Here is a 21,956-nt window from a genome sequence, read left to right as displayed (position 1 = left end):
TACTGTAGATGATGATAACTTCAAATTCTTTGCAATGTTTCTCTGAGAAAGTCCTTTCTGATATTGCTCCACTATTTTTCGCCGCAGTACTGGGGGAATTGGTGATCCTCTGCCTCTGAGAGACACTGCCACTCTGACCGGCTCTTTTTATACCCAATTATGTTGCCAAAGGCCCTAATAATTTGCAAATTGGTCCACCAGCCATTCCTTATATGTGCATTTAACTTTTCCATTTTCTTATTGCTACCTGTCCCAACTTTTTTGGAATGTGTAGCTCTCATGAAATCCAAAATGAGCCAATATTTGGCATGACATTTCAAAATGTCTCACTTTCAACATTTGATATATCATCTATATTCTTTTGTGAATCAAATACAAGTTTATGAGATTTGTAAATTAGTGCATTCCTTTTTTATTCACAATTTGTACAGTGTCCCAACTTTTTTTGGAATCGGGGTTGTACATAGTTAGCAGCAAAATTAACATTGACTAAGATTAATAAATGCCATAGAAGTATTGTTCATTGTTAGTTCATGTTAACCAATGACAGATTAATCCTTGTTGTAAAGTGTCACTGAATTATTGATTGTTAGTGTTGTTTGCTATCGCTATTGTTCATATAACGCGAGCAGAGCTAAGTGGCAAACCTTGCTTAAAACGTTGATCTGAAACCGGACCGTCCGGACTTTAAAACAAGCCAAATCATGTTCTGTGATCTTAACACAAAGATGACTGAATGTTTTATCTAGCAATTGCACAGCCTTCTACAGCATGCATCAGTCCTAGCCTGATCTCTCATTAGGTTTTGGCTTTTATTTTCTCTGCTGGTTGGTTGTGTTTTATCAGCTGCATGTTTATATCTTTTGAATTTTAATGAGAGGAAAGCTCTCCTTAACACTCGTTCTGTAATTTACCTCATTAAAATATGGGTGTAAACAACAGATTTGCCCCGCAGATGTTTGGAAGGAGCATCCATGTTTCATCAGAAGTAAAAATAAAAAATAAAAAAAGGAAAGGAAAGGAGAATAGATAAATACATAAAACATGTAAATTAAAGGATTCGTTCACCAAAAAAAGAACATTCTGTCATTAATTACTCTCCCTCATGTTGTTCCAAACCCGTAAGACATCTTCGGAACACAAATGAAGATTTTTTTTTATGAAATCTGAGAAAAAAATCTGTCTGTCTCTCCATTAACAGGTATGCAACTTCAAAACGCTTCAAAAAGTTCATAAAGAGATCATAAAACTAATCCATATGAATTAAGTCCAAATTATCTGAAAAGACTCAATCGCTTTATATGATAAACAGATTAAATGTAGGATTTTTTTCACAAATAAACATTCATCAACTCACACAACAGTTGTAAACAGAAGCTCAAGCATGTTCACTTGATGTGCGAGAACCAATGAGGTTCATTCTCGTGTTACGCAGCACATCTGAGCTTCAGCGAGAACCAATGAGGTTCATTCTTCTGATACACAGCACGTTTGAGCTTCAGCAAGAACCAGTGAGGTTCATTCTCGTGTTACGCAGCACATCTGAGCTTCAGCGAGAACCAATGAGGGTCATTCTCGTGTAACGCAGCACGTTTGAGCTTCAGCGAGAACCAATGAGGTTCATTCTCGTGTAACGCAGCACGTTTGAGCTTCAGCAAGAACCAGTGAGGTTCATTCTCGTGTAACGCAGCACGTTTGAGCTTCAGCAAGAACCAATGAGGTTCATTCTCGTGTTACGCAGCACGTTTGAGCTTCAGCGAGAACCAATGAGGTTCATTCTCGTGTAACGCAGCACGTTTGAGCTTCAGCAAGAACCAGTGAGGTTCATTCTCGTGTTACGCAGCACGTTTGAGCTTCAGCAAGAACCAATGAGGTTCATTCTCGTGTTACGCAGCACGTTTGAGCTTCAGCGAGAACCAATGAGGTTCATTCTCGTGTTATGCAGCACATCTGAGCTTCAGCAAGAACCAATGAGGTTCATTCTCGTGTAACGCAGCACGTTTGAGCTTCAGCGAGAACCAATGAGGTTCATTCTCGTGTTACGCAGCACGTTTGAGCTTCAGCGAGAACCAATGAGGTTCATTCTCGTGTTACGCAGCACATCTGAGCTTCAGCAAGAACCAATGAGGTTCATTCTCGTGTAACGCAGCACATCTGAGCTTCTGCGAGAACCAATGAGGTTCATTCTCGTGTAACGCAGCACGTTTGAGCTTCAGCGAGAACCAATGAGGTTCATTCTCGTGTTACGCAACACGTTTGAGCTTCAGCGAGAACCAATGAGGTTCATTCTCGTGTTACGCAACACGTTTGAGCTTCAGCGAGAACCAATGAGGTTCATTCTCGTGTAACGCAGCACGTTTGAGCTTCAGCAAGAACCAGAGAGGTTCATTCTCGTGTTACGCAGCACGTTTGAGCTTCAGCGAGAACCAATGAGGTTCATTCTCGTGTTACGCCGCACGTTTGAGCTTCAGCGAGAACCAATGAGGTTCATTCTTCTGTTACACAGCTCACCTGAGCTTCAGCGAGAACCAATGAGGTTCATTCTCGTGTTACGCAGCACGTTTGAGCTTCTGCGAGAACCAATGAGGTTCATTCTCATGTTACGCAGCACGTTTGAGCTTCTGCGAGAACCAATGAGGTTCATTCTCGTGTTATGCAGCACATCTGAGCTTCAGCAAGAACCAATGAGGTTCATTCTCGTGTTACGCAGCACGTTTGAGCTTCAGCAAGAACCAATTAGGTTCATTCTCGTGTTACGCAGCACGTTTGAGCTTCAGCAAGAACCAATGAGGTTCATTCTCGTGTTACGCAGCACGTTTGAGCTTCAGCAAGAACCAATGAGGTTCATTCTCGTGTTACGCAGCACGTTTGAGCTTCAGCAAGAACCAATGAGGTTCATTCTCGTGTTACGCTGCACGTTTGAGCTTCAGCGAGAACCAATGAGGTTCATTCTCGTGTTACGCAGCACGTTTGAGCTTCAGCGAGAACCAATGAGGTTCATTCTCGTGTTACGCAGCACGTTTGAGCTTCAGCGAGAACCAATGAGGTTCATTCTCGTGTTACGCAGCACGTTTGAGCTTCAGCGAGAACCAATGAGGTTCATTCTCGTGTAACGCAGCACGTTTGAGCTTCAGCGAGAACCAATGAGGTTCATTCTCGTGTAACGCAGCACGTTTGAGCTTCAGCGAGAACCAATGAGGTTCTGTTTATGTTCGCTTCTTTTAAAACTTTCTTGTTTATGTAATGTTTTTTGTGTAAATGTTCCTTCTTAAATGTCTTTTACAGAATGCCAGAGAACGAGACTAATTCGTTAACAAGAAAACTGTCCAAATTCAGCTCTCTGGGCTCGAAGCATCGCTACAGGTTAGTAAAAGATTAATTAAATGAATTTTTTTAATAAATAAATGGTTTTATTCATCAAGCATGCATTAAATTGATCAAAAAATGGCAGTAAAGATTTGCATTTTAAATAAATGCTGTTCTTTAGAAATGTTCTATCCATCAAAGAGTCCTAAGAAAATGTATCACTGTTTCCACAAAAGCACAACTGGTTTTAACATTGATAATAATCATAAATATTTCTTGAGTGGCAAATCCTCATATTATTATGATTTCTGAAGGATCATGTGACACTGAAGACTGGAGTAATGATGCTGAAAATTCAGCTTTGATCACAGGAATACATTACATTTTACTTTTACATTTAACTGTTCTTTTCAATTGTAATAATATTTCACTGTTTTTACTGTATTTTTGATTAAATAAATGCAGCCTTGGTGAGTGTAAGATACTTCTTTTATGAACATTAAATAATCTTACCAACCCACCCCAAAATTTGAAACGGTAGTGTAGAAGTAGTCATAAATCTATAGTCAGATAAAAACACAACGCATGAGTTATTAACGCATGAGAAATGACATGTCAAATGTACAGACAGATACAGTATTAGTCACAGACAGTGATATAATGCTGAATGTGTTAAACAGCAGTGACTCGTGTTACTGACACGTCTTTTATTCTCAGGGCTAGTCATTAAATAAACTAGTCTAACTGCTTAAATGGCGGTATCACATCTATCAAAATGTGGGTCGAACTCAAAGCAAAAGAAGTTAAAACAATTGGCAAACTGACGGCACCTTTGTAACACGAAATAAACAACTAAACATCAGTTTTAAAGGGAACAGTTTACTTGACAGCAAAAAAATATAATTTATTCATTCATACAAGTTTGGAAAAACATTCAGTTTATTTTTGAGTGAACTATATTTTTATAGTGATATGGGAAGACTTGATTTAAAATGTGTGTTTCTGCTTCTAGTGGAAAAACTGCAACACAAATTGTAAGAGAGCCGTCTGTAACTCTCCCGCGCCCCGACCTGCAGGTGATCCGAACCCGCAGCAAGACCTACCCGAAGAGAAGCGCACCGCCGGCAGGTCAGCTGCATCTCACTGCAGATTTACTCCTGTTACACCCGTCGGACATTATGTTTCCTGAGACAACCGACCACACTACACCCTAACAACTGTCTAACAGCCACAAAAACATACCCTACCAATCACACAGCTACCTAGCAACAGTACAAAACCCCAGCTACTACCTAAAAGCTATACAAAACACACTAGCAACTACTTAGCAACCAAACAAAACACACTAGCAACTACTTAGCAACCATACAAAACACACTTGCAACTACTTAGTGTAATGAGGTTTGTAGATGGGAAGGAAGGAGGCGGGAACCGGCGAACGTTCAAAAACTTTAATTCCAAAATAAACAAACAAAAACGAAAGTAAAACCGCGGGCAGCCCCTCACGGACGACTGCCCACACACACACACACATAATAAAACGTGGGCAGCCCCTCTCGGACGACTGCCCACACACACATAATAAAACGTGGGCAGCCCCTCACGGACGACTGCCCACACACACATAATAAAACGTAAACAAAACTCAACATAAAATCCAGGCCTGGTCCTCTCTCGTCTTCCGCTGCCTTCGCTCCTCCTTTTATGCTCCGGTCCCTTGGCCGCGAGACGAGACCGGTGTGTCACGAAGATGGTACTCATTACCACTCGTCACCAGCCCGCTCTCGCGGTCCCTCGCCCCGCTGCTCGCCACACTTAGCAACCATACAAAACACCCTAGCAACTACTTACCAATCATACAAAACACACTAGCAACTACTTAGCAACCATTCAAAACACACTAGCAACTACTTAACGACCATACAAAACACACTAGCAACTACTTAACGACCATACAAAACACACTAGCAACTAGTCAGCAACGATACAAAACACACTAGCAACTACTTAGCAACCATACAAAACACACTAGCAACTACTTAACAACCATACAAAACACACTAGCAACTACTCAGCAACGATACAAAACACACTAGCAACAACTTAGCAACCATACAAAACACACTTGCAACTACTTAGCAAACCATACAAAACACACTTGCAACTACTTAGCAACCATACAAAACACACTAGCAACTACTTAGCAACCACACAGAACACCCTAGCAACTAGCTGGCAAACACAAAGAACACCCTAGCAACTGCATAGCAACCACACAGAATACCCTAACAGCTACGTAGCAACAGTACAAAACCCTAGGAAAAGCATAAAGCCTTGTTTATACTTTCACCTGGCTTTCAACCACAAAAAATACCCTAGCAACCACACAGAACTCCCTGGCAACTGCATATCAACACCTTAGCATGGCAGGATTGCGATGAATATCTTCATTCACGTTGTCTGATACAGTCATGTTGTTGGACGTTAAACTGACAACTGCTAGGGCTCGTAGAAAGAAACTTTAAAGAAAGCCCGAGTATCACATGACATGCAGCTCAGGTGTGCGATCGGTCCGTTTGGTTCCACCTGAGCGGATCCGGTTCTGTGTGAAACCGCCTTTACTTCAGCGCTCCACAGGCATGTGATTGAGATCAACACTGTGGTGATCTGGCATACCAACAGAAAGCTGTTGTTACTCAGCTAAGACAAGAATGTGTGTGTGTGTGTGTGTGTGTGTGTGTGTGTGTGTGTGTGTGTGTGTGTGTGTGTGTGTGTGTGTGTGTGTGTGTGTGTGTGTGTGTGTGTGTGTAGGGCTGCAGCTATCGATTCTTTTTGTAATCGATTAATCTACCACTTAATCGATCGATTAATCGATTAATCGGATAATAATTACTTTTTCTTTATTAAAGAGCAATAAGAGACAATAAGACGGGTATCTTAAAATTAACATCTAATTTGTCTTCTTTTTAGAAAAATTAAGTTTTATTGCTGAAATTGCATACATTAATAACTGTGAAACTAAACAATTTTAATGCATACAATTGCCATATTATATTAAATAAAAATCTATTTCAAATTACTTTAAAAAGGTAAACATAGTTCAATCTAAAACTAAACCTACAACCAATAAATCTAAATAGTAGTAATATAAATAACAATAATGCCAATATAAATAATATAAATATTCTATAAATTCTATATAATATAAATATTCTAATATTCTATAAATATTCTATAAATAATATAAATAACTAAACATTGTATTTATGTTGTGCAACTTAACTTTCATGTATCAGCTTCAGCTCAGGCATGACATAAGCATTTACTGTCTTATTTACTCCTTTACTGAAGCAAAACATATTGGACAGGTTAACTTGGAATAAGAGATGTGCGGATCAGCTCTACCGTCACCGAATCAGCTGTTAGAAGCAAACCATCCACCCGCACCCGGCAGTCACAACTTCAAATCCTCCGTGTTAAGCGCGATGCTATCGTCACAAATTAGTTACACTGAAGTAGGTTGCTAAACAAAACAAAAAAACTTATTTGGCAAAATTACATTTACATAATGCAGGGTTGACATTGACAACCTATACATCACACGGAGGAATAACCGCTAGAATGTGATCAAACGCGAGATATGTTTAATTCAGTTAAAGTACATCACGCATGCTGATCTTTTGAGCTAATCATTCATCATTGTAACACAGCTTGCTTTAAGTTAGTAGCTATAAATATGATTAAAGTGTGATATTTAAATTACACAAATCAATGAAAGCACGCAGCTCTGAGCTCTGAAAGCACGAGCGCTGCTAATCACACACACACACACACACACGCACACGCGCGCGTTACAGCTTGTTCTGATATTTGTTGCGCCTAGTATTGAGAACATCTAATGGTGCATTTCGAAGATATTATCAAGTAGGATATATAAAGTCTCATTAAAGATTTCACACACACATCACAATGACGGTGATCCATGTGCAAAGCTGCAAACTCCATCGAGTTCATGTGTTTGGAGTTGCTCGTATCTCCTCAGCTGACGCGTGAACTGCCGCAAATGAAACTTAAATGTTCAGCGTCGCATCCTGAAGCTCAACACACAGTTTTCTTCATTTAAAAACAGCGATATTAAATGATATTACCAGTGCTGATGCCCGCCCGCTCTCTCTCTCTCGCATTGCGGTCTTTGATCTAGACATGAGCTGAAAACGAAAGTTAAAGAACGACACGCATTCATTGTGTTTTAGCGTGATATGAGAGTTCCGCGTCTTTATTAAAATCAACATATTAACGATTTCTCTCATCCACCTGCAATGTTTGGGATGTTTACGCACCTGAACCGCGGATATAACCGCAATCCGCTCATACTCCGAGTCCTTACACAGAAAACGTCTTTCTCCAATATCTGTGTGTAGTTAAATGGACTAAGCGAAGCGTCGAGGCAGATGATTTTGCCTCGAGGATTTTTTTGATTCGATTAACTCGAGTTACTCGATGAATCGTTGCAGCCCTATGTGTGTGTGTGTGTGTGTGTGTGTGTGTGTGTGTGCGTGTGTGTGTGTGTCTGTGTATATGTGTCCTTGTTTATATTAGACTTTGGGGACCAAATGTCCCCATAAGGATAGTAAAACCTGAGATCACCTATATTGAAATAACCTATACACTTTTTTCAAAAGGCTTATAAATCATACAAGATTTTTTTTTTTTGGGAGAAAGTAAACATAGTGAACCAGACGTGTGTGTGTGGGGGGGGGGGGGGCACAACGATATGTTTTTGTGACATATTAGGACACAAATGTGTATAATGACATGGGTATGACATAGGTATTACAAGGAGATGGTGAAATATGAGGACATTGGCCATGTCCCCACTTTACAAAATGTAGGGGGATAGAAAATACGATTTGTACGGTATAAAAACCATTACACCTATGGAATATCCCCATATGTCACAAAAACAAACGTGTGTGTGTGTGTGTGTGTGTGTGTGTGTGTGTGTGTGTGTGTGTGTGTGTGTGTGTGTGTGTGTGTGTGTGTGTGTGTGTGTGTGTGTGTGTGTGTGTGTGTGTGTGTGTGTGTGTGTGTGTGTGTGTGTGTGAAGTGAAGTGAAGTCGCACCTGACCTCCCTGCCTGTGCTGCACCTCTATTGTTCTGTCCAAACGGCCTTCAGACGGCAATCACTTGAAACAACAGAGGAAAGAACTCAGAGGGCTTGTGTGGCGGATACAGATGGATGCAGCCAGTGTGATAAGGAATTGTTCTGGTTAACTGGATGGAGACGGTAACATCAGATTGATGTCTCTGGCCACAATAGCCCTCATGTTTCGGAAATGTGTGCTTTAGGACGGAGCAACGGAGGCCAGGCGGTCACAAAGACGGAGAACATGAGTGAAAGCCAGTCCAAAACCACTGCACTTACGCCGCTCAAGAGGTATTAAACTCATTTGATCACAGCCATCCAGAGGTTTTATTGTTTCTGAACAGCAACAATGATTTTCTTCTCCAAAGCACTCTGAAATGAGATCTCATTTGTTTCTCATAGTTATCAGTGGCACAGCAAATGGAAACGGTGCTGAAGCTCCTGCTTCTCAGGTGTTTTCTTCTGAGATAAAGGTCACAGTGATCTCACATGGATCTCCTGTAGAGTTTCAGAAGAAACATTTCATATCACATTCTCCCAGGATCAAATGATCTGAGCTGAGCACATTCCTTTTATAGACCTCATTTTTAGGAACCTCATTAAGTATCTTAAACTGCTGAATGATTTTCTTTCTTGGTATTTTTGTCTTGTTTTCCATTACAACTAAACATTCTTAAGTCTTAAGTGATTTTGCTTCTTGTATAGCAGCTCAGATCATCTGATCCTAAGGGAACATGATGAGAACAGTTTGAGTTCATGTTAAAGGTGCACTATGCAACTTTCCGTCCACTGGAGGGCGCCTATTCTAAACAAATGCGTAGTTTGATGACGCCAAGTGTGAGCGCAGCATCTTGGGAGATGTGGTCTTCACCTCACAGCCGGTGGAAAATAGGACTCGGGCAGAAATCATGTTCACGAATGCGGTTATTAACGTTACTGTAGTGTGAAGCAGGTACGGAAACGGGACGGGACACAATCGCCGGGGGCGCGCACTTCCGGAAAAATTTGATTGATGATCTCATGATTATAAGGTGAAGCAGCTCTGTTTATCATATCAGATACATTTAAGTGTGTTTAAAAAGATGTTATGATGTTACTCTGTGCGTTCGCTCGGCGCTGCTGTGACATGTTCACACTGCTAAGAGAAAAGCGCTTCTGCAGAATAAAACCGAGGGTAGCGCAGATATGACGTGATTGACAGGCGACTCGCTCAAACGCTATGCTGACACGTCCCGGTCCTTGGTTAAAATAGCAATTTTCTCTCAATTTACAAATAGTTGGAAACATTTGGGATATTGTAAAAACTCAACTGAACAAAATATATAACACTGGCCTAGTGGTTTTTGGATGTTTTACTGCAAAAATACTACATAGTGCACCTTTAAAACTCCTCTGAAGCTCTGGAGGAGGTTCATCCATGTGAGATGACTGTCTCTGGAGAAGCAGGAGATTCGGATTGGTCTCTGTTTGCTGAGTCATTGATGACGATAAAATCTCTTTAGAGAGTTTTTCCTACAGGATTCTGCGAAATGGCAAAGCACAAGCTCTTTGCAAACTATCACAAATTCCAAAATTCAGCCTTGTGTTTCATTGTATTTTCCCAAAGTCCCAAAGCAAAGACAGACAGCACTTCAGACCAGCAGAAGCCCAGTGCACCATGGGAGGAAGACGCCCCACAGAGGTACAGTGCTGAGAGCACGTGTTCAACAATCAACAATAAATCACACATATTTACACTTATTAAATAATATTACACATATTTGCACTTTGAGATTCTTCGTAATGAAAAGTGCAATATAAATATAATTTACTATTATTATTATATTAGAATTATTTGTATACTATAGTATTTATTAATATTTTAAACTAGTTTTTATTTGTATATCTTTATCTTCTTTTTAATTTTAGTTTAAGTTTTTTTATTTATTTATTTATTTATTTTGACAGATTTTGTTAATATTATTACATATCTTTTTATTTCTATTTAGCTTCAAACTTATGTCAACTTATGTTATTTTATGTATTTTTATTATTATTATTGCTTTTTAGGCTCAGTTTTTAAACTGAGTTAATAATTTTAATGCTTCAAGATAAAGTTCTTTCAGTTTATTGCCAATGCATACATTATCTTTTTTTGCTTTTTCAACTAATATTTATATTTTAATTTATTTCAGCTTTATTCCAATTAACATACATGTTTTTAATAGTTTTAGTTAACGATAATAACCCAAATAACACTGATTTATATTCATGTACTGAGGTGTTTGATGTAATTCCATAAACATACTAATGCCACTCTAGTGTTTGCTTCTTTTCTGTGCATTCTTGTCTCCTCTAAGCTGTCTTCTCTTTGTTTTTACCCAGCGGACTGTACAACTCGGCCAGTGAGCGGAACAAATCTCCCAAATTCCCAAAAGCTCACAGACGCTCACCCTCAGGGGGCAGCGAGAACGAGACATCTCACTCGGCCCGCCGCAGGTGCGCGCTCATGTGCTCAAGAGGGCACCGTTGTGTTCACATGCATTTAGTTTCTGCATTAAAGGGTTAGTTCACCCAAAAATGACATTAATGTCATTAACTCCTCACCCTAATGTCGTTCCACACCCGTAAGACCTCCGTTCATCTTCAGAACACAGTTTAAGATATTTTATATTTAGTCCGAGAGCGTATCCAAGTGTATGCACACTATACTGTCCATGTCCAGAAAGGGAATAAAAACATCATCACAGTAGTCCATATGAGACATCAGTTAGTTCATTAGAATCTCTTGAAGCATCGAAAATACATTTTGGTCCAAAAATAACAAAAACTATGACTTTATTCAGCATTGTCTTCTCTTCCGTGTTTGTTTTAAATACTCAAATAAAGATTCAAACGGTTATGAATCAGTGAATCGATCAATGATTCGGATCGCCAATGTCACGTGATTTCAGCAGTTGGACACGCGATCCGAATCATGAATCAATAAGCTGATTCATGACCCGGTATGCCAGATTACCAGTCCAGCCCTGGTGTGCATACACTTGCATATGCTCTCGGACTAAATATAAAATATCTTAAACTGTGTTCTGAAGATGAACGGAGGTCTTACGGGTGTGGAACGACATTAGGGTGAGGAGTTAATGACATCAATTGCATTTTTGGGTGAACTAACCCTTTAAGACTCAATGGCTATGTCCAAAATGTAGTTTGAGGGAGTTTTTGAAAATAACACTGAGGCTGTGTCCGAAAACTTGGGCAGTTGCCTCGCTGCTTTATCAAGCAATGACTTTGCAGGCAGCATTTGCACACTCCTCACGAAAGCAGTAACGGTTTAATGATCTACAGCAAAACAGAGAGAGCCTTGGGGATGATACCTAAGCAAATATTTATATTTTAAGGAAAATATTTCTCACTAGCAATGACATCAGAGGTGGAAAATGTTCATTTACACACAAACTGACCACCAACAACAACTTTCAGGTGCCATCTTTATTGTTTAGCTCAACTATTACAGAATGGAAAGCACAGGATTGTGGGATACATCGATGCTGCCTTCAAAAATCACTCAGATGAAGGTATCTCGGGATACAGGAAGTAAAGCTAACATTAATTCTTTCTGTCCTACCTCTATAGTCAGTATTTTTAAGCTTTCGGACACAGCCTGAATTTGAATCCAAATGCGTTTGCTCCCTCTAGTGGAAATAAAATGGAACAAACGTCCTTTGTTACTACCTCTTATTTGTACTAAGAAGCCAAACATGAAGAGTTGCATCTAAATCATTTCTTTAATTCTTTGAATAATTGATAACCAACTGAATGTCTAGTTATAAATGGTCTTTTGTATCATGTAAACATGATTTGTTCAGCTCAAGTCTCATTGTCTGGCAGTGAAGGAGCTAAAAGTTACTCTAGTTATAAGTTCTTTCTCGCCTCAGGGCATCAATAAGATCGAGTCCCACCGCAGGCGAGGGACTGATGAAAGAACGAATGAGAATAAATAAATACTGATAAATCCTCAAAGCATCGCAGGCGCTTGTGTCTGTCTGTCAGAGATGATGAAACAGTCAGTGTTTCTCTTTAAACGCCCTTCCTTGTGTTTTGTTTCGACAGGAGAGGTCAAACCACTGACGACCCGCAGGCCAACAAACAACACAGGAGGAGGTCCACTTCTATTTATTTGCTCCTTTAGATTATAATAGATTCAAAACTAATATAATATTACACAGAGAAGAAGGGTATTAAAATTGTACCTTTAGGGATACAACAGCTTGTCACTCGGGCAGTACCCTTAAAAGGACACATTTGTACCTTTTTTACTCCTAAAAGGTGCATATTAGTACAAATACTTACCTTAAAGGAACAATCCACTTTTTTTTGAAAATAGGCTCATTTTCCAACTCGAGTTAAACAATTGAGTTTTACTGTTTCAAATCCATTTAGCCGATCTCCAGGTCTGGCAGTAGCACTTTTAGCATAGCTTAGCATAGATTGTTGAATCTGATTAGGCCGTTAGCATCTCGCTCAAAAAATGACCAAAGACGTTTGATATTTTTCCTATTTAAAACTTGACTCTTCTATAGTTACATTGTGTACAAATCCAATTCCAAAACAAGTTGGGACATTGTACAAATTGTAAATAAAAAGGGAATGCACTAATTAACAAATCTCATAAACTTATTTTTTATTCACAATAGAATAGAGATAACATATCAAATGCTGAAAGTGAGACATTTTGAAATGTCATGCCAAATATTGGCTCATTTTGGATTTCATGAGAGCTACACATTTCAAAAAAGGTGTTAGGTCAATTGGCAACATGATTGGGTATAAAAAGAGCCTCAGCAGTCAAGATGGGCAGAGGATCACTAATTCCCCCAATGCGGCAGGAAAAAATATTACAGCAATATCAGAAAGGAGTTTCTCATTGAGAATTTTTTTTTTTTTCAAAACTGATGTTGATAATCATTCTAGAACTATTCAGTAATGTGTGTACCTCTTTCGTTCTGCCCTGTCAACTTTTGACCCCTCTGATTTGCCCCTTTAGATCACGTTCCCGTGGCAACACCAGCAGCGGCAGCGAATCCGAGAATTCCAACAGGGAACATCGTAAAAAAAGAAACCGGTGGGTGAATCCGCTGAGCTTTCGGGACCATAAAAGGCACAGGGCTGCCGTCCTGCTGCTATCGTGAAATATATGCCCATTATAAATTATGTAATTTAAAGGTCTTTAAAAAATGATTGCAGGAAACTGGAATTTGAATCACAGTATCAATGAATTCACAACTAAAACTCTATCATAAATATGTCATGCGCTGCAGGTCCCGTCAGGAGAACGAGATGGTGGATTCTGGTCCGCAGTGGGAGGTTGTGCTGCGCAGACAGAAAGAAAAAGCAGCCAATGATCCGAACCAGCGGCGCTCACGACACCGCTCGCGATCGTAAGCCTCTGCCCGAGATGAAACCGTTAACCGCTCATCATTTGTTTGTAATGGAAAGGCTATTGAACCTTTAGACAAAATCTTATTATATATAGTATGATATAATGAGGATATGGAGGAAAAACAGCTCTATTTTAATTCAGAGGCCCAAACTGAGCATGAATGTGCTACTTGGTGCAGTTGCTGATATTTATATGGCTAATAAAAGTAAGATGACATCCTGATTGCTTGTAATGTAAATCAATTAGATCTTTATAACAATATATCAGACATCCATTTTATCTATATATTTACTCCATATTTCAATTATATGTATTGGTAAGTTTAAATGCAATGTAACTGATATATATGCAATGCTACTGATGGATCTTATTTGATACTCATTTCATACTTAACATGATGTTTCTATAAAATTATCCATGGATAATCAAGTCAACTTAAGCTGCTGTCCATCTTAAAATATTACTAACAATATAAACGTTTTTCTTGCATATACTGTTTAAAATCAGTAAAGATTTCACAGCAAAAACGCTCATGAACTACGACCTGAAGATGGACGTTTTTACAAATATACTAAAAGACCTGTTAGTTGATTAAAAAGTATAAAATATCAATCAGACGACAGAAGGCGTGTTGTAGATTGTGTGCAACAGGCTTCAAAATGTACATATAAAATATGATACAGTAAATGTATAGTGTTATATAATAAAAGAGTCTATGATATGACCCATATCTTGTACCAGTCTCTGAACTCTTTCTCTTGACGTAGACGAAGTCCTGACGTTCAAGCTAAAGAGCTGCTCTGGAAACACATCCAGTGAGTTTAACGTCACCCTCGTCACTTCTTAGACAGTGAAAATGAATCTACGATAAAGCAGAAGTTCGGTCTATGTCAGTGATGATCATTTTGTGTTTGTGAACAGGAAAGAGCTGGTTGATCCTTCCGGTCTTTCTGAGGAGCAACTAAAGGAGATTCCGTACAAGAAAGTGGAGTGAGTCAAATCAAACTCTTATGAAAAGATGTGCTAACCTGCAAACTGTAACTTCACAGATCTGTTTTACCTGATCTAACCCATAAAAAATGACTTCCATTCTTATCATTTATCAGATTGATATTGTCAGATTAAATGTTTTACTTGCATGAATCCAGTTAATGAACTATTTAGGTTATCTGAAAAATTGTAATTGTAAATACATTTTTACGTCATCACATTAATATATTCATTAATTATAGAGTTGTGAAAGGTGTCCTTTGACTTCAGATGCTCCATTCATATATTTTATTATGAAATTATGATTTAATTAAGATTAAAGAATGACTTTAATTAAGAAATGAATAGTAAATATATATATACATTCTTTTGTCACAGTATATGTGCAAAACCATTCAAGGGCGAATAGAAAACTATTGTTCTTAATTTATTTCAAAATAAAGCTGATTATACATGGAATTTGTGTCTATTTCGTGTTATAGAAAGAACATTCATGATGCATTCATCTCTTTTACATAGGAAATAAAACATTTAAAAAATATTTCCAAAAATGGTGTACAATTAGCTGTCTCAAAAAATGAAAACCCCAAATTTTTATATTTGATAACATACCCTTAAAGGCTTATCTTTCCTATTGTGTGAAACAGCTTCTTGATCAAGAATAACTGTAGGGGTGAGATTGGACGTTTGTGGTTTTCTATTGGTTGATCTCATGTGAGTGACAGGTTGCCCCGCCTTCACGCCAGTAAACGCATCATCAGAGAAGAGATGTCACTGCAAGAGCGAGGAACATATTGTGATAAAAGATTACAAGGCGCATGAATTTTTTAAAAATAATGATGTCTGTCAGTGTGTCAAAATCCCTAGTGCATTACACTGACAATAAGTGCCCATAGAATCATGCATTATTCAGCTCACTGAGCCTCTCAGTGTCCCTGATGAGCTGCATGTAAATCTGATGAACGCTGAGTTTGCAGTAACCCTGGAAAGAAGCTTTTGAAGACTAGGCCCCATGTGGTACCAACATGCAAACAACTGAATGTATCTTGTTTCAGAACACAAGGTGACCCCATCAAGATCCGCCATTCCCATTCTCCCAGGAGCTTCCGGCAGTATCGGCGCTCCCACTGTTCGGACGGCGAGAGGTCTGTGCTCTCCGAGGTCAAGTAAGTCCAGAGCGGTCAAAAGTATTTTATGCATCACACTCACTGTCACTGTCACTGTTCTTCATTTTAAAGTGGACCTACAGTATTATGTCCTAGATTTCGTTTTTGCGCTCTTTTAGAATAGGTTTTCATGGCAGCTCCTCTCTTTCAAGTCTGTTAGTAACGCTCTGTTTAGTTCCTGTCTCTATGAAGCCCTTCCTTCAGAAAAGCACAATGTGCTCTGATTGGTTGGCTGTTCCACTGTGTTGAGATTGGTCAGCCACTTTGAGCGTGTTTTGGAAATTTCCCGCCCCATTTACCATACAGTGGCGGATTTTAAAATTCTATACATGGGGTGGCCGGGGGGTGGCCAAGGGTTATGATATGACCCATGTCTTGTGCCAGTCTTTAAAGGTGCCCTAGAATGATTTGAAACAACATGTTAAATTTTTCTTTGGTATCTAAATAAAGGGTATGTGGATTATTTAAGGTCAAAAACTGTCCAGATACAGTTTTACAGGTCCATTTACAACCCTAGAAATTGTCCATAGGATTGAATGCTCTGTTTTTGCCTTATTTGGAAGAGTCATGAATATTAATTCAGAGTACTGCTCTGATTGGCTGTTTCACTCCACTGCTGCTCAATGACAGCTAACACATCTATAACATCCATCATGGCAATGATTTTACAATGATAGCTTCTCAACTTTGAATCACGAACTGAACTGGGCAGCGCATAAATATGTAGTTTGTACAGTAACGTTACAGTTTGACAGTAGAGTACTGATTTAAAAGTCGATTTATTTAGCCAAACAAAGTAATGTAGAAGCCACTCAAAATAGTCAGTGTCATGTTTACTACTCACCCGCTGCAAAATAATCATACTTGAGTTTTCAAAAATGAGAAAACAAGCCTTGTCAAATGACTATCGTTTCAACTTAGATGGTGAAGAAGGTGACGTTAGCTACAAGAATCGAGTGAGCGATCTGTAAGCAACTAAACAGTAGTAGTAAATATAGTTAGTTTCTGAGTTATGTCAATGATGAAATATAGGCTAATTTAGATTTCAATCCATCAAAAGGGATCGACATACGTATCTACTGTTGTATTTTATGACAAAACTGGCAAATGGAAATAATATTAACCTTTGTCATTTGACAAACTGTTATGTGAGCTACTTGGAGTGTCCAATTGTTTCTTTAGCATCTTGCGTTAGATCTAGACAACACAGGGGATATTATCGTAATGTTTTCTTACTAAGAAACTTTCAATTTAATCCGAAATGGGTTCAACAGTCAAGAAGTGGATCAAATCACTACTTACTGCTTGCAGGAATACGGTTGAAATCGGCCCTTTCTTCAGTATCAGACTCTGAGCGAATCCTGCTACATTCCCCCAGGTTAGAAAAACTCTCCATGGTGAAATGGGCCGAGCAAACAAACAACTCTGAATTAAATTGTTGCAGTATCCAATTGTAAATAAACATCAACCATGACTGTTGACATTTTTTATCCGTGGGAAGGGTATGAAAAGTCCTCACGTCCCCTGCACAGTCTGGAACATGATATTTATTTCCATGATCTGCCGTTTTCGCTATCCTCGCGTGACGCTTGTTTACTTGCTAAACTTAATATTCAACGTTAATACATTAACAATATGCTGCGCAGCCGCACGTCAAAATACATGCTTCTTCCAATTGGATGTGAAATGGAAACCGCAATCTAAATTTTAGGGTGGCCAGTCCGATGTGACAAGAGTATGTCCGAAGTCACAGTACCTGGATCACTACTTCAAGTGAGATTCTGAAGTCTGCATTCGATGTACTCCTACTAGCCATTTTGGTGGGTTGAATTTTATATATATATATCAAATTCAACAGCGAGTTACACACAAACAAATTTTTCAATTGTAGCCTTTTAAAAGTGCAGTGTAATGTTGATTCATATCAATGATACATATCAATACTGAAATATCTAAAACGCTTCCAATACTCATTTTCTGCAGAACAGATACAGGATACCAGCTGCCACTGGAGGGACTTTGTGCTTTGCAGAGCTTTTTTATGCAACATTACACACTAAAGAAAGATGAACATGTAAGAAAGCATAATAGGTCCTCTTTAATGCTCTTTCCACTTCTTTATCTCCGTAGCTCTCGGACTGATCTGGTGCCTCCTCTCCCTGTAACCCGCACCGCAGACGTGCCTGGTTCCAGCTCGACCCCTGCGCAGGTCAGACGCCCACCTACTTTATTACTGCTAAGGCCTGCTTAATTATTTAACTAGTGAAAGTTTCATTTCTTATCTAAATATTAACCTTTTCACACCAAGAATGACTCCTATAAAGATAACTATATTAGCATCCACACCAGCGGACAATGTCGTAATGCTTAAGCAGTGTTCTGGTCTGTCGCTTTAAATGTACGAGCTCATTAAAGTCAGTATGGATTCTGATTGCCTGTCAATGTTTTTATCATTCATTAACTGGAAAAAATCGGTCTGAGTTTCTGTGCTCTTATCATTATAGCTAATGGTCTTTGTCATTTTCTTTACACTTATCGTCCTTTGTGTGAACAGGCCTTAGACTCATAAAGTAAAATAGCATAAAATAAAATAAACATAAAATATAATATTCTGTAATTTCTGATGTGTATCTTTGGGGTCTAAAAGACAATTAATTTCAATATTATCGATTTAACTGCACTGACACTACAGTTTAACTAAATTTGAACTGAATTGAGCTGAGTGATTTCTGAAGGATCATGTGACTATGATCATGGAGTAATGATTTTGAAAATTCAGCTTTGCATTACAGGAATAAATTACATTTTAAAATATATTCAAATAGGAAACAGTTCTTTTAAATTGTAATAATATTGTACAATATTACTGTTTTTACTGTATTTTTAATCAAATAAATGCAGCTTTAGTGAGCATTAGACTTCTTTCAAAAACATCTTAAAAAAAAAAAAAAAGATTCTAAACTCTTGACGTTTTGTCTGACGTTTAGTCATATAATCAGCGTCTGATGTTTCTCACTGTAGTGTGCCTGTTTTTGTTTTGTTCCTTTCAGAAGAAGAAAGGCTCCAAGGACACTCTCTCAGAGAGCTCTGAACAGGACGCTAAAAACACTGCCAAGGTGGTGAAGACCGTACACACATCTCGGGTGAAACCAGAAACGTGACCTCTTTTCACAGTCGGCGTGTCAGGGACGAGCAGCACGGCTGCCAGTGAAATGAAAAATCAAGCTCTGGCGGAGTCTGTATGGAAACACTGAAGTGATACAGATACACGGACACCCTCAATGAAAAGTTTCATCACAGTTCATGCCCTAAATCAGTTTAATACTACAGTAAAATATATTTCTTCACTGGTCTAGAGTCTCCTGGGAACTTAGATTCATTTCCTGCTGACAATCAAATGAAGGATGGTGGACCGTTGTATAGCTCACGTCTCAGACTCTTTTGAACACATTTTCGTACAGTATTAAACGTCTGTGAGCTCAAGCAGCATGTGAGAATGGTGGTAAACAGTGCTTCGTATTATTATTATCATTATTGTTATTGTTCGTTGTGTCCTCAGATTTTAGAGTCAGCTCTGCTGTAGGAAATGTTGCTGCTGTATTTCTATTTTTGTTTTTGCACAATAATTTAGACTCTCATATCTGTATAAAAAAAATCACTGTAGCTAAACTAGAAGCTCAAATTCTTGAGTTTTAAAGACTTCCTGTCAATAAAGACATTCCATTCCATTCACACTGGGGTTATTTTGCCTACATTTTGAAGTAACACTGCAGCCAGTAGAAGGAGGCAAATAGCTTAAAGATATTAAACAGTTATGTGAAGATATTGAATTAAGTGCAATTTACACTGACTTCCTAATATCGTGATGGTCCCCTGACCTGTCAAGGCATGGACTCCACTAGACCGCTGAAGGTGTGCTGGGGTATCTGGCATCAAGATGTTAGCAGCAGATTATTTAAGACCTGTAAGTTGCTAGGTGGGGCCTCCATGAATCAGACTTTTTTGTTCAGCACATCCCACAGATGCTCGATTGGATTGAGATCTGGGGAATTTGGAGGCCAAGTCAACCATTCCCCCCAATTTTTCCTTTATGGCAGGGCGCATTATCCTGCTGAAAGATATCCCGCTGATCAAATTCCTTGAAAAGGTGTACATGGTCTCCCCACGTGCATCAATGAGCCTTTGATACCCATGACCCTGTCACCGGTTCACGGCTGTTTCTTCCTTGGAGCACTTTTGATAGATACTGACCACTGCAGACCGGGAACAGCCCACAAGAACTGCAGTTTTGGAGATGCTCTGACCCAGTCATCTAGCCATCACAATTTAGCCCATGTCAAACTCACTCAAATCCTTACGCTTGCCCATTTTTCCTGCTTCAAACACATCAACTTTGAGGATAAAATGTTCACCTGCTGCCTAATATATCCAACCCACTAAAAGGTGCTGTGATGAAGAGATAATGAATGTTAGGGTTAGAGTTATTCACTTCATCTTAGTGGTCATAATATTATGCCTGATCGGTGTACAGGTAATACTTTTATTGGGGAAATACCATTGTTAGGGGGTTAACAGTTTATGACCCAATACAAGTAGTGAAAAATGAAGACCAAGATTACTTAAAGAAACATTTACTGAAGAATAGTTTGCAGTTTCATCAGCAGAAGCTTCAAGTCTTAAAAGGAGTTCATAGGCTGCGCTCCCTCTCTACCTGTCTGGTCGCGCCGCCCTTTGTTGTACCGTACATACAAATGTCCCAACAGTTATACTGTTTTCAATGCCTATTCACATCATTACTGCAATGTGGATGATTCTGATTGGCTCAGAGAAAATGAACAGTCATGGTAAATGTCCACACATTGTCAGTTAATCAGATGCACGTGTCCATAGATCACGTGTTGAAGTTTCATCCCAGAATTAGGCCCGTAGTAACCTTCCAGATCTGGAGCAGGCACCAGCTTGCCCAGAACAACAAGTGCACCCATCTTTTAGGATGTCCATTTTACTCTGATTTGTAACACAGAATATTGCGCACATACACAGACACACAGTCTCTCCAAGGTTGGAGCTGATTAAGCTCCAGTTCTGACAAGAAAATTTCCCAAAACATACCGATAACATGTGCTTTCTCTCAGTGAGAGTACAGACAATAGTACAGGCAATATTCATTCAATTCTTTAGTGTTTCAGTAAAAGGAAATATAGAATTAATAAAATATAATAACAATGAAAGAAAAATCAAAATCATAACTGGAAAGAATCATTAAAAATCTGATTTTTATTGAAATTATAATAATATAGGAGGATACATATTGATTAAGGCTTTGATTATGAATTTAATTTGGATATGTACAGTATACTGATAGGGAATGACAGTGTAAATATGATATCCAGACACAATAGCACAAAGCGGATCAGCAGAGCAAAATATATCGGACCCATTTGAATTCTGCACAGAATGCTGTATTTTAAAGAGATATGGAGGCGATTAGGAGGAAACTGCAGCTTTAATAAGGTCAACGGCTCTGGCCGAGCTGCGATATAAACTAAACGCTACTAGCTATTTAAAAAGGGGGAGGAGCTGTTCGATATGTCCCGCCCTTTCTTCCTGTTTCAGTGGAAATTGCGTCAATACATTGAATAATGCTGTGTGTTTCAAGGCACTTCAGTGGGGGGAAATCCTGGGGGGAAAAGTCACATTTGTATTGTTCATGGTCAAAAATGACCGCATTGGAAATGAATGGGAGACGAGATTCATCTGGGAACATTTGAATGACACCCAAACAAAATCTTTTTGAAGGCAAATTTTTTTGAGATATCAAACTCAAATTTGGACAAATTAGATTTTCATAGAGTTTAAGAGTAAAATGTGTTTTGGAAAATATACAGTATATTTAATAAAACAATTTAAATTTTATTTTTCATTA

General features: G+C 38.8%; 1 protein-coding gene across 1 annotated transcript in view; it reads left to right on the top strand.

Annotated features, from left to right (window-relative positions):
* epb41l4a (erythrocyte membrane protein band 4.1 like 4A) overlaps nt 1-19,758 on the top strand; it is a 72,453-nt gene extending 52,695 nt beyond the window's left edge. The window contains exons 11-23 of the mRNA XM_067433248.1: nt 3,286-3,363; nt 4,319-4,434; nt 8,656-8,743; nt 10,059-10,133; nt 10,817-10,930; nt 12,545-12,595; nt 13,479-13,556; nt 13,753-13,872; nt 14,642-14,689; nt 14,796-14,864; nt 15,920-16,030; nt 18,161-18,239; nt 19,081-19,758. Coding sequence (XP_067289349.1) covers nt 3,286-3,363; nt 4,319-4,434; nt 8,656-8,743; nt 10,059-10,133; nt 10,817-10,930; nt 12,545-12,595; nt 13,479-13,556; nt 13,753-13,872; nt 14,642-14,689; nt 14,796-14,864; nt 15,920-16,030; nt 18,161-18,239; nt 19,081-19,191 — 1,138 coding nt within the window. The 3' untranslated portion in view covers nt 19,192-19,758. The remainder of the gene's footprint in view (nt 1-3,285; nt 3,364-4,318; nt 4,435-8,655; nt 8,744-10,058; nt 10,134-10,816; nt 10,931-12,544; nt 12,596-13,478; nt 13,557-13,752; nt 13,873-14,641; nt 14,690-14,795; nt 14,865-15,919; nt 16,031-18,160; nt 18,240-19,080) is intronic.
* Nucleotides 19,759-21,956: the final 2,198 nt, after the last annotated feature.

This window comes from Pseudorasbora parva, chromosome 23 (assembly GCF_024679245.1).
Source record: "Pseudorasbora parva isolate DD20220531a chromosome 23, ASM2467924v1, whole genome shotgun sequence".
Taxonomy (NCBI): Eukaryota; Metazoa; Chordata; class Actinopteri; order Cypriniformes; family Gobionidae; genus Pseudorasbora; species Pseudorasbora parva.
Note: the sequence above shows the minus strand (reverse complement) of the source record. Positions and strands in the feature narration are given on the sequence as shown.